General features: G+C 43.9%; 1 protein-coding gene across 1 annotated transcript in view; it reads left to right on the top strand.

Moving 5' to 3' along the window:
- apbb1ip (amyloid beta (A4) precursor protein-binding, family B, member 1 interacting protein) overlaps window positions 1–13,497 on the top strand; it is a 131,999-nt gene that overhangs the window by 55,648 nt on the left and 62,854 nt on the right. Inside the window, exon 10 of the mRNA XM_051928803.1 lies at window positions 5,461–5,571. Within this exon, the coding sequence (XP_051784763.1) occupies window positions 5,461–5,571 (111 nt within the window). The remainder of the gene's footprint in view (window positions 1–5,460; window positions 5,572–13,497) is intronic.

Raw genomic sequence — 13,497 nt, 5'->3', positions numbered from 1 at the left:
ATGGAACACTGGAAATACGTCCGTATGGTAGATAGAGTTAGTGTCGGGTGGAAGGTAGATGAAGCTTGTGAGGAGGAGTGGAGGAGACAGTGACGAGAGACAGAGAAAGAGTTGTGCCTGTGTATTGCTTATACTTGTGGCTGTGGTGGGAAACGCTTGCTTAAGCAGAGTTCCCACAATAAAAGATTTATTTGCCTTTTAATTTGGGTCTGAATCTGTTTGTGTTGGGAGTGCCCCCTGGTGTCCACACCTGATAATTTTCTCAGTTTTTGACCTTTCTCTATCTCCGAGTACAATTTCAGCTAAAAAAAAACATCTCCTGGGGCCCCATTTATAAAGCTTGCGTACACACAAAAAGAGGGCAGAAATTGTACATAATCTATGTAAAGTCATCCATTTGAATAATCAAAAGCATGTAAAACATGTATTTTTTGCTAAAATATTGTTAAATTGATTCTTCTGTTAAAACTAAAGAAACCCACAACTCGGTACCCTAACACACAGGGTCGTGATTTTGAATTGAAGACCTGCCTCTCCCTCAGTACACTAGCCATCTTTGATTCACACGCACAATATTGTGGGAGTACATCTATCCTGTTAATCATTTGCATGGACTTTCCCATGAATACTAATAGCATTTTAGCAAAAAATGCACATATTTAGTATGTTCCAAGCATAAGAATGAATAACGGACATGTGGATTATGCAACACAAGCTATGTAAGAAGTTTTCATGGGGGGTTTTCACATCACTAAATGGTTGGTCACCATTTGGACCCATTCAGTTTGAATCTGTTATATATAATTTCTCCATGAAAACGTGACATTAAAGGTTTTTCTCGGACACTACTACAAACTACATGGGGTAAGCAAAATATAAAAAAATACTATTTTTGGGCAAAGTTTTCCTTTACAACAAAGTTTCTTAAATGTTCTTTTTATTGAGACCCAATCTTGCCCTTCTTAGTGCCTTCGAGACCCAGTCCATGATGACTGTCAGATTAGAGAGGGTCCCCCATGGAGAACTGCCACCAACAGCCATAGCTTCCCCCTTAGAGAATCACCAGTGACAATCATTGCTTCCCCCTTGGTGAATCATCACCGATAGCTCTGGGTTCCCCCTTGGAGAGTCGCTGCTGACAATCATAGCTTCCCCTTGGTGAATCACCACCGATAGCCATACTGTAGCTTCCCCTCAGAAAATCGCCACCAGCAGTCATAATTTCCCCCTTGGAGAATCACCACCAATAGCCATGGCTTCCCTGATGGAGAATTTCAGCTGACAGTCATAGTGGAGCAATGGCCATTGCTTAAACTGACACTTTGCAAACCGAATACAACGGTGAGTCACAACCCTGCGCAATCCAAAAGGCAGCTGCGATCATAGTTTAAGGACCTATGCTTTAGTGCAGTGATTCTTAATATTTTTTGAGTCACAGACCCCTTTAAGAATCTGATGAAAGCTATGGACCCCCTTCCCCAGAAATATTCACATAAACGCAACTTTGCATGCAGTGAATATAATGTACTTTATTTATCGAGATTTGATTGTCTCATACATATATGACGTAAGATATTATTAAACTTTATAAAGTAAACAATCTAAAACAAACACTCATTTTTTATGTAAAAAGTAATGGACACTCATTATAAATATGAAATACAACCCTCTTGTGCAAATTAAAACAGATCTACTACTACTATGTTTCTACTACCATTATTACTACTACTGCTACATCTACTCTGTCGTTATCTACTTTATTTCAATGAGAAGGTTGTTCCTGTTTGCCTTGAATAAGAGTATGAAACAGTGGAGTAGTCTTCAACAAGGTGACCCGCATATCATCTTTGACATCCAATCTATGTCGACTTTTCATTTTGAAAGAAGCAAGTGCTGAAAACTCTGATTCACAATGGTGTGCAGTAAGAAAGGGAATCAGAGCACTCATAGCTCACTTTACCAGACGAGGGTAGGCTTGTGTCAATGCTCACCAGAATTCTCCAAGACTCTTCGACTCTTGTGTGTAAGCCTGTGCTGTAAAAAGCATGGGTCCTAGAAACCATTGAAATCGTCACAAAAAAATAGAAATGTAGAGACGTCAGGTAATTGAAAAGAACGACTCTGGAGGTTTCGTTTGACTGACGTGCTTGCATCGTTTGTGCATTAGCGGCTAAGCAACTGTCTTTCTTCAGAGGTTTTGTTTTGCTGATGTACTCGCCTCTCTTCTGTAATAGCGGATAAGCGACTGCCTCCTTCTTCAGAGGTTTCAGTTTGCTGACATGCTCGCCTCGCTTGTGTATTTGCGGTGGGAGGAAAAGTAAAAGGGATACCATTTTGCTGATGTGCTCGCTTCGCTTGTACATTAGTGACTAACCGACTTTGTCTTTCTCCGAAGGTTTCGTTTTGCTGACATGCTCGCCTCGCTTGTGCGTTAGCGGAGGAAAGGAAAAGTAAAAGAGATATCGTTTTGTTGATGTACTCGCCTCTCTTCTGTAATTGCAGATAAGCGACTGCCTCCTTCTTCAGTGGTTTCGGTTTGCTGACATGCTCACCTCGCTTGTGTATTTGCAGTGGGAGGAAAAGTAAAAGGGATACCATTTTGCCGATGTGCTCGCCTCGCTTGTGCATTAGCGACTAAGCAACTTTGTCTTTCTCCGGATATCTCGTTTTGCCAACGTGCTTGCCTCGCTTGTCTAATTGCGGTGGGAGGAAAAGTAAAAGGGATACCATTTTGCCGATGTGCTCGCCTCGCTTGTGCATTAGCGATGAACCAACTTTGTCTTTCTCCGGAGGTTTCGTTTTACCGACATGCTCGCCTCGCTTGTGCATTAGCGACTAACTGACTTTGTCTTTCTCCGAAGGTTTCGTTTTGCCGACATGCTCACCTCGCTTGTGCATTAGCGACTAACCAACTTTGTCTTTCTCCGAAGGTTTCGTTTTGCCGACATGCTCGCCTCGCTTGTGCATTAGCGACTAACCGACTTTGTCTTTCTCTGAAGGTTTCATTTTGCCGACATGCTCGCCTCACTTGTGCATTAGCGACTAACCGACTTTGTCTTTCTCCGGAGGTTTCGTTTTGCCGACATGCTCGCCTCACTTGTGTATTAGCAGCAGAAAGGAAAAGTAAAAGGGATACCATTTTGCCGATGTGCTCGCCTCACTTGTGCATTAGCGACGAACCGACTTTGTCTTTCTCCGAAGGTTTCGTTTTGCCGACATGCTCGCCTCGCTTGTGCATTAGCGACTAACCGACTTTGTCTTTCTCTGAAGGTTTCATTTTGCCGACATGCTCGCCTCACTTGTGCATTAGCGACTAACCGACTTTGTCTTTCTCCGGAGGTTTCGTTTTGCCGACATGCTCGCCTCGCTTGTGCATTAGCGACGAACTGACTTTGTCTTTCTCCGGAGGTTTTGTTTTGCCGACATGCTCGCCTCGCTTGTGCATTAGTGACGAACCGACTTTGTCTTTCTCCGGAGGTTTCGTTTTGCCGACATGCTCGCCTCGCTTGTGCATTAGCGACGAACTGACTTTGTCTTTCTCCGGAGGTTTTGTTTTGCCGACATGCTCGCCTCGCTTGTGCATTAGTGACGAACCGACTTTGTCTTTCTCCGAAGGTTTCGTTTTGCCGACATGCTCGCCTCACTTGTGCATTAGCGACTAACCGACTTTGTCTTTCTCCGGAGGTTTCGTTTTGCCAACATGCTTGCCTCACTTGTGTATTAGCGGCAGAAAGGAAAAGTAAAAGGGATACCATTTTGCCGATGTGCTCGCCTCGCTTGTGCATTAGCGACGAACCGACTTTGTCTTTCTCCGGAGGTTTCGTTTTGCCGACATGCTCGCCTCGCTTGTGCATTAGCGACAAACTGACTTTGTCTTTCTCCGGAGGTTTTGTTTTGCCGACATGCTCGCCTCGCTTGTGCATTAGCGACGAACCGACTTTGTCTTTCTCCGGAGGTTTCGTTTTGCCGACATGCTCGCCTCGCTTGTGCATTAGCGACAAACCGACTTTGTCTTTCTCCGGAGGTTTCGTTTTGCCGACATGCTCACCTCGCTTGTGCATTAGCGACGAACTGACTTTGTCTTTCTCCGGAGGTTTTGTTTTGCCGACATGCTCGCCTCGCTTGTGCATTAGTGACGAACCGACTTTGTCTTTCTCCGAAGGTTTCGTTTTGCCGACATGCTCGCCTTGCTTGTGCATTAGCGACGAACCGACTTTGTCTTTCTCCAGAGGTTTCATTTTGCCGACATGCTCGCCTCGCTTGTGCATTAGCGACGAACTGACTTTGTCTTTCTCCGAAGGTTTCGTTTTGCCGACATGCTTGCCTCGCTTGTGCATTAGCGACTAACCGACTTTGTCTTTCTCCGAAGGTTTCGTTTTGCCGACATGCTCGCCTCGCTTGTGCATTAGCGACTAACCGACTTTGTCTTTCTCAGAAGGTTTCGTTTTGCCGACATGCTCGCCTCGCTTGTGCATTAGCGACTAACCGACTTTGTCTTTCTCTGAAGGTTACGTTTTGCCGACATGCTCGCCTCGCTTGTACATTAGCGACTAACCAACTTTGTCTTTCCCCGGAGGTTTCGTTTTGCCGACATGCTCGCCTCGCTTGTGCATTAGCGGCTAAATGACTTTGTCTTTCTTCTGAGGTTTTGTTTTGCCGACATGCTCGTCTCACTTGTGTATTAGCGGCAGAAAGGAAAAGTAAAAGGAATACCGTTTTGCCGATGTGTTCACCTCACTTTGTATTAGCGGCTAAGCGAGTGACTCTTTCTTCAGAGGTTTCATGTTGCCGATGTGCTGGCCTCACTTGTGCATCCTTGGAGGTGGAACCCTTACCCCGACTCCACTTTTCACCTCCAGGTCGGACAGACAGACACACACACACTTCCACACGTAGACATTTATACATAAGATATAGTATGAATAATATATACACTATAGGCTGCATAATGAATATAAATGTTAATTTTTATCTGACCCTCACGGACCCCCTGAAACCCATCCATGGACCCCTTAGGGGTCCACAGACCTCAGGTTAAAAACACCTGCTTTAGTGGGTGTAAGTCTCTAAAAGCAAGCCAGTTAAGTCAGGCAAAAGAAGTTAATTAGATACGTAATTGAAAAAGAAGAACGAAAACCTGCAGGCACTGCAGCCCTCCAGGATCAGAGTCATACACCCCAGCCGTAAGTCATGTGTTTGCCTGCAACGAGAAAACAGTTGATCATTCTTACACCCCTGCACCTTTATTTTCTTGTTACAGTCAGATTTTTTAGAAAGTCTCTCTTTTGGAGATCAACAGAAATGTCATTCTTTTGAGTACGGGTCTTTATTTTTTTAACATGGCATCAGCATGACTATCCCCTTCACATGTGTTTTCCTCAACAGCATGCTTTTAATAAAGGTTGGCTTGTTCTGCTTTGAGACCTCCCAAGTTTAAAGACTTCATCTGTTTTATTGCAGACATCCCGGGATCTGGCTTGTTTTGTACAGTTTGACAATGTGAATGTTCATTACGGAACGGACTACAAGAACAAATACAAAGCACCCACAGATTATTGCTTTGTTCTAAAGGTAAGAACATTTTCAGCAAATAAACCGCAAGAAAACTTACAGTATAGAGTGCTGTGTGATGTTTTGAATTCTGTGGGTCTCGGGACTATCCCAACAAACGTCTCAGCAGCCTTCCCGCTGACATGAATTAGTTTTCATATTTGGTCATTTTTTAATTTGTTAAACTTTTTCTTTAATCGACTTGCCCCAAGGATTTTGCTTCAAATTATTGGCCTTGACTCCTTCATTATTCCTTGTTATCTCTTCAAAAATCAGCTATGGATTAAGTTTCTTGAGGTCCTGATATGGACAGGTCACATATAAATGCCATGATCTGCGTGAACTTTTGGGTCAACCTAAAACAGATGTGAACATAATTTGCTCAAATAAAACCATGAACAAATTAAAAAGAAAAATGATGGAAATTAGTTTTATCCCCAGAGGGAAATTTGATTTCGTACAGAAGCTCAATAAATAAATAAATAAACACAACAGAATGATTAAAAAAAAAGAAAATGTAACACTTGTCAGTCCCAGTCCCAGTGAGGCTCTATACTGGCATAGTGCTTTTACTATGAGGGAGCCCTCATAGTGTTTCTTGACACATTTCTGCTGAATTACTCATTGGCTGAAAGTCCTCAGTGTTTGTGTGCCAGAGAGGGGATGTGCAGCATTGTTCATCATGGCACTCAGTTTTGTCCTCCACTACTACCTCCAGGGGGTCAGGAGTACGTCTCATAACTAAGCCTGTCATTTTGATTAATTTGTTGATCCGGTGGGCCACTCTTATAGTGTAGAAAATCACACACTGGCCATCACAGAGTTGTAGATGTGAAGAATGGCACTTCCCATATTAAAGGAACACAGGAGAAAGGAGAAAAGAGAGAGAGCCTACTCGGCCCTTTCTTCTATAATTCCTCTGTGTTACAAGACCAGTCCAGTCTGTCATTAATATGGACCCTCAAGTACTTATAGGAGTGGACCAACCCCTACATCCACTCCCTGAATAGAGACTGGACATAGAGGCTGTTTGGTGCAGTGAAAGTCAATCACCAGTTCTTTGATGTTGCTGATGTTAAGTTGTAATGAGAAGTCGAGCAAAATTACCCCTTTCATTGGCCAACTAAAAAGATTACAATATGCAAGCTTTCAAGGCGACTCAGACCCCTTCTGCAGGCAAGATGTAACTTCTTGACTTCTCATTATACACATAATGGCTAACACGTTATTAACCTGATGTTAAGTTGCAGACAATCCTCTTTGCACCAAGAAATAAAGTTCTCCCCCTGACTCATCTCCTCTGTCTCATCCCCCTCATCAATTTACCCCATAAGTGCAGAATCATCTGAGAATTTCTGCCAGTGCCCTGACCTGCTGTTATATTTCTAGTCTGAGGTGTACAGAGTGAGGAGTAAAGCAGACAGGCCTGCTCCTTGTGGTGCTCCAGTGCTGCTCACACAGTCCTTGAGAGTCACAAACTGCGGTCTGCCTGACTGATAGTCAATTATCAGGACACTTGCATATCCCTGAGGTGACCCCTTAACAGGGATGGCTAGATGATATTTATGGCACTGCAGAAATCAAAACACGTAATCCTCACAGTGCTGCCAGCTTTGTCCAGGTGAGAAAAAGCCTAGTGGAGCAGACAGATAATTGTGTCCTCCACTCCAATCTTTGTCTGATAGACAAACTGCAGTTGGTCCAGGTGGTCTACCACAAAGAGGACTTCTATAGTCCAGGACCTTCCTCTCAACGGTTTTCATAATGTAAGACATGCGTGCCACTGGTCTGTAGTCATTATTTAAAGAGTCGCCTGCCTTCTTATTGACAGGGACAAAGTGGGATGTTTTCCACAGCAGCAACACTTTTGCAGCCTTCATGGCAGACTGAATAGGTGCAAGAGGACACCACATTGGACAGCACAGGCCTTAAGAACATGAGGACTGATTTCATCTGATCCCGTGGCTTTTCCTGTGTGTTGCTTCCACAGTTTTCTCCTCACATGGTCTTTAGTTATTTACAGTCCATACTGATGGTCAGAGGTGGACTAACCAATGGCCAAACAAGTTGAAGTGGTAGATGTTATTGAAGTGGTAGGGTTGGTTGGAAGAAGGTGACTATGGGTGTAATAATCTATTAAAAAATGGTGCAACAAAGAGACATCAAAGGTTTGGGGCAGCCACCCGTATAATATGCCCTGGCTGCAAATGGGTATTTTTTGCAAGTTGTGTTCAAGTTAAAATCCAAAACAGAACTGATTTTCGTTTGATAACATAGTGGCTTTAAAGGCTGTGGCAGGAAGTGATGTCATCTGGACCGGAACCGGAAAAGTGATGGTGTCACGACCGGAAGTGACGTCGTCCATGGCAATGGTACCGGGGGGTGACGTCGTCAATAGCGCCAGTACCAGAAGTGAGGTCATCAATAGCCTAGTGGGATTTCCCATGGATAGTCTGCATAGGATGGACAGAGAAAGTTAGTGCAGCTTGCCACCCCCTGGTCTGGCATGGTGCTACCATTATTTAGGCCCTCTATCAGACTCCCAATCGCCCGTGTGTGACAATGGGTTCAAGGCATTAGCATTGTCTACATGCCCTTCTAGCACCTGAGCCCTGGATTGCTCGAGCCCAGTAATTATACTCCGTCCATTCCTGGCATCACTTCATGTTATTCCGAGTGAGGTTGTTTTCTCTTTTAGCTCTGTAAGCTTCTCTTCTTTCCTTTCTTCAAATACACAATCTTCTAAAAGTGACACTGGTGTGCTTATCTGAATGCACAATAAGACGAGTTAAAAAGAGACCAGATCATGAAATAAGATTAGTTAGAGGTAAAATGACCGAGTGATTGTGAAACTGGTGGGAACAAAGACCTGCAGCCACATGTGGTCACCAAGCCTGTGTTAGAGGCTCGCTGTACACTACTAACCACTAACCCCTAAATCAGCAAGTCATACCGACACTGATCTTTCCTTATTTAGCAAAACTAAAAGATGAATTTCATAGCTTTCGAGCAATCATTCATGGTAATGTATCAATGATTCTGTGTGTGTTACGGCGAAAAACACATTACTGGCATTTTAGTTTCATTTTATATTGTTTGTTTCATAAGTAAATTCAGCCTCCCAGGTACAACAGTTGGGGTTAGAGAGTCAGGACCTCAGTTTTACGTCTCATCTAAAGGACGGCACCATTTTTACATCACAGTGTCCCTGCCACTGCACTGGGATCCTCATTCAGACCACAGGGTAAGCGCCCCCTGCTGGCCTTACCCACTCCTCTTCCAGCAGCAACCCAAGCTTTTCCTTGATGGTCTCCCATCCAAGTACTGGCCGGGCCTGGACATGCTTAGCATCATAGGATGACCTGTGCATGTGATATACAGTTGCTAGTTTCTTGAGAGCTCAAGAAAACTAATCTGCATTTTCTCGAGATAACATAATGTTTCCTAAAACATATAATTTAATGCTTAGCTTACTGAATACCACATGATGGCTGGATTGTGGGCTACTGAAATCCTCGAGTATAAGAACAATCATGTTTGGACCAAGATGGCATCCAGCAAATAAGACTCCAAAGAAGGGAACCAAATCACATTTGGCCCATGGAGGGCTATGATAAACTCACAATAGGGGAGAAAGGATTGTGGCTTTGCCCAAAAATAACCAGAGCAGATGTCGGTACTGAAATCGCACCACCGTTAGCCATTGCAGTTTCAACTGAAGCCAGGTATATACTTCACACGACGCGACGTGTGCTCCAGCAGACGTTCCTGCTACGCAAGCGTTTTACTGTTCATACTTGCACGCATACTTTACGCAAATCTGGAATATTCCCCCAGATGGTAGTATGAGATATTATCACGGTGAGAAAACGTTCACCTTCACTGTGTTGTGAATTGCCTGGAACACCCATTAAATTCTGAGGATACTTTGCCGCAATATCTCTGAAAAGGATGTTTAATGATTAAATTCATTAATCCAGGGATGCACCCATTCCAGCAAGCATTGGGCACAAGGCAGAAACAATCCCTGGATGGGGCATCAGCTCATCGCATGGTGAATACAAGCACTCACACACACTGGTGTCATTTTAGCATCACCGAATCTGCATATCTTTGGAAGGAAACTGGAGCACACTGTGGAAACCCAGCAGGAAAACATGAAAACTCCAGGCAGGGAATACCAGCGATGTGACTCCCTGCGAGACAGCAATGCTACCGCTCCGCCACCGTCTCACCCCCATCTGTGTAGTTATTAACATCCATCCATCCATCCATTTTCCAACCCACTGAATCCGAACACAGGGTCACGGGGGTCTGCTGGAACCAATCCCAGCCAACACAGGGCACAAGGCAGGAACCAATCCTGGGCAGAGTGCCAACCCACCGCAGTAGTTATTAACAGTATTCATTAATTAAATGAAATTAACGACTTATCTGTAAAATGTAACATACATACTTTAATGCATTTCATCATGAAAGTGATATCAAGTATAAGTCTATAGATTGTAAATGTGCAAAGAGATGGAATATCATACATTTAATGTGTTCTGTGTGGTGATCTATTGCTGTTTGCCGCTGCTGTCAGGTCAGGAGGAAACCCCAGGAGCTCATAGCGATTAACAAGTGGGTCGGTTTTAGGATGATGTTTACGACGGTCTACTTTAATGATAAACTACGAGATTAAAGTGGACATTTCGAGATTTAAGCCAAAATTTCCACTTTAATCTCAAAATACACCTTTTCACGGTGTCCTTAATTTTTTTCTTTGTGGCTCAAATACAGCGCTTTATATTCTGTTGCTGTTGTTTAAGTGCAAACAAAAAAGACGGCACAGAAGACTTTTAAAATGTATCGTGTCATTACGATGGGGAATATGCAGCGCTTGAATATAAAAGCACCACGAATGTATTTGTATGTTGGCATGTTGCTTCACTACATCGAACCATTCATCAAACATCAAAGCACGCACATCGATCCCAACCACATCATCAAGTTTGTGGATGATACGACGGTGCAGGGACTGATAAGCGGGGATGATGAAACAGCATACAGAGATGAGGTGGACCAGCTGGGTGTGAAGACAACAATCTATCTCTCAATGTCGACAAGACAAAAGAGATAATCGTGGACTTCAGAAAATCACATCCTGCCCACATCCCACTCAACATCAACGGTTTAGATGTGAAGACTGTTAGGAGTACCAAGTTCCTCGGTGTGCACATAACACCTCATCACTAATCAAGAAAGCTCAGCAGAGACTACACTTCCTGAGGCGGCTGAAGCGAGCAAGTCTTCCCCCTTCCATCCTCACCATGTTCTACAGAGGCACCATTGAGAGTGTTCTGACCAGCTGCATCACTGTCTGGTATGGCAACTGCAACATATCCGACCGCAAGTGCCTGCAAAGGATAGTGAAGACAGCAGAGAACATTATTGGGGTGCCACTCTCTTCACTAAAAGGACATATTTTACAAATGCAGTGTCCACAAGCCCTGCAGCATTGAGCAGGACCCCATACACCTCTCACATGGACTTTTCACACTTCTGCCATCCAAGAGAAGATACTGCAGCATCAGAGCTGCAGGAGAGTTTTTACCCCCAAGCTCCTTAACACCATGCTGCCCCCTGGGATCACACGGCCTCAACCACCTCTAAAAACAGAACTTTTATACATGCAGGCCACTTTCCTGTAAAGAAGAACTGAAAATCTCATACTGACCTTTAAGTATTTTGACACTCTTGATATCCTTCTGCTGTGAAACATTCTGACCTGTCATTGTTTACACGTCTTAAACAACAATTATCATACACTGATAATTTATTCATCCATTCATCCATCCATTTTCTAACCCGCTGAATCCGAACACAGGGTCACGGGGGTCTGCTGGAGCCAATCCCAGCCAACACTGGGCACAAGGCAGGAACCAATCCCGGGCAGGGGGCCAACCCCATCGCAGGACACACATAAACACACCCAGCACACACTAGGGCCAATTTAGAATCGTCAATCCACCTAACCAGCATGTCTTTGGACTATGGGAGGAAACCGGAGCGCCCGGAGGAAACCCACGCAGACACGGGGAGAACATGCAAACTCCACGCAGGGAGGACCCGGGAAGTGAACCCAGGTCTCCAGGTCTCCCAACTGCGAGGCAGCAGCTCTACCCACGGCACCACCCTCTTGATAATTTATGTATTATCTATATCATTATTTATTTAGTATATGACATATTTATTGACTATATTTATGTATCTAGATTGCATAATACCATAAATTGCATCAATCTTGTCTTTGCACAATGTCTTGTCTTTTTAGTGTTTTAATTTTAATTTTAAATTTAAACTTTAATTTTAATTCTGTTTTTAATTTAATTTTAATTTTTTATTTGCACTTCATGTTGTTACACTGTGGACCCTGAGCTTAGCAATTTCGTCTGTCTGTATACTTGTATATGGTTGAGATGACAATAAAGTTCGCTTTGACTTTGACTTTGATCCTGGAGAATGCTCAAAGCGTGTTTCTGTCACATGTAGATAGTAAACAGAGACTCTGACGTCACATTCCAACTTTTATCACACTGCGCACCCCCCCCTAGCCCCCCCCCCCAAACTTTTTGCTGGGACTGCAAATGGCTCATGAGTCTCATTAATTTCTGAGGACCCGATCAGAGGACGCGTCAAATAAATGCTGGGAACGTTTGGCAGCCATGATGCGTGCGCGTATGCGTTCTGAGTGTGAAGTGTAAACGAGCCCTAAAACAACATAAAGCAGACATAATAATAATAATAATAATAATAATAATAATAATAATAATAATACACTGGTGGGCGGCACGGTGGTGCAGTGGGTAGCGCTGCTGCCTCGCAGTTGGGAGACCTGGGGACCTGGGTTCACTCCCTGCGTGGAGTTTGCATGTTCTCCCCGTGTCTGCATGGGTTTCCTCCCACAGTCCAAAGACATGCTGGTTAGGTGGATTGGCAATTCTAAATTGGCCCTAGTGTGTGCTTGGTGTGTTTGTGTGTGTCCTGCGGTGGGTTGGCACCCTGCCCGGGATTGGTTCCTGCTCTGTGTTGGCTGGGATTGGCTCCAGCAGACCCCCGTGACCCTGTGTTCGGATTCTGCGGGTTGGAAAATGGATGGATGGATGGATGGAATAATACATTTTATTTATTTGTAGGTGCCTTTCTAAACACTCAAAGACACCGAACAATAGGTAAAACACAGATTATAAACAAAACTAAAATACAAAAATCAAAATCAGACAGAGCAATTGTAATCAAAGAGAAAAAGCAGTCTTAAACAAATGAGTTTTAAGTTTAGATTTGAAAAGTGAAAATGATTCAATATTTCTAAGCTCAGATGGTAGTGAGTTCCAGAGCTGGGGAGCGGAGCAACTGAATGTTCTGCTCAACATAGCGGTAAGACGGACGAAGGGGACAGTCAAGTGGATGGAGGAAGAGGATCTAAGGGTACAATAGGGAATGGCAACATAGAGGAGGTCAGACAGATATGGAGGGGCGAGGTTGTGGAGAGCCTTAAAAGTTAGTAGGAGATTTTTGAATTGAATGTGGAACTGAACTGGAAGTCAATGAAGCTGCTGCAAAACGGGAGTGATCTGGTGAATAGAGGGGGTTCTAGTAATGATGAGGGCAGCTGAATTCTGGACCAGTTGAAGCTCATAAAGAGATTTGCGAGAAAGACCAAAGAGAAGGGAATTACAATAATCCAGACGAGAAGTGACAAGGCTATGAACAAGGATAGCAGTGGTGTGGGGAGTGAGGGGGGGGGCGAATACGATTAATGTTACGCAAGTGGAAATACACAGACCGGGAGATGTTATTGATGAGGGACTGAAAGGATAAAGTACATGCAACAAATCATCCACCATGATTACCCCACTAGCAGAAATGCATGATGCAAATAAGTTGACATTTGTGTACATATCA

This window comes from Erpetoichthys calabaricus, chromosome 6 (genome assembly GCF_900747795.2).
Source record: "Erpetoichthys calabaricus chromosome 6, fErpCal1.3, whole genome shotgun sequence".
Lineage (NCBI taxonomy): Eukaryota > Metazoa > Chordata > Cladistia > Polypteriformes > Polypteridae > Erpetoichthys > Erpetoichthys calabaricus.
This window is presented reverse-complemented; position numbering and strand designations above follow the sequence as displayed.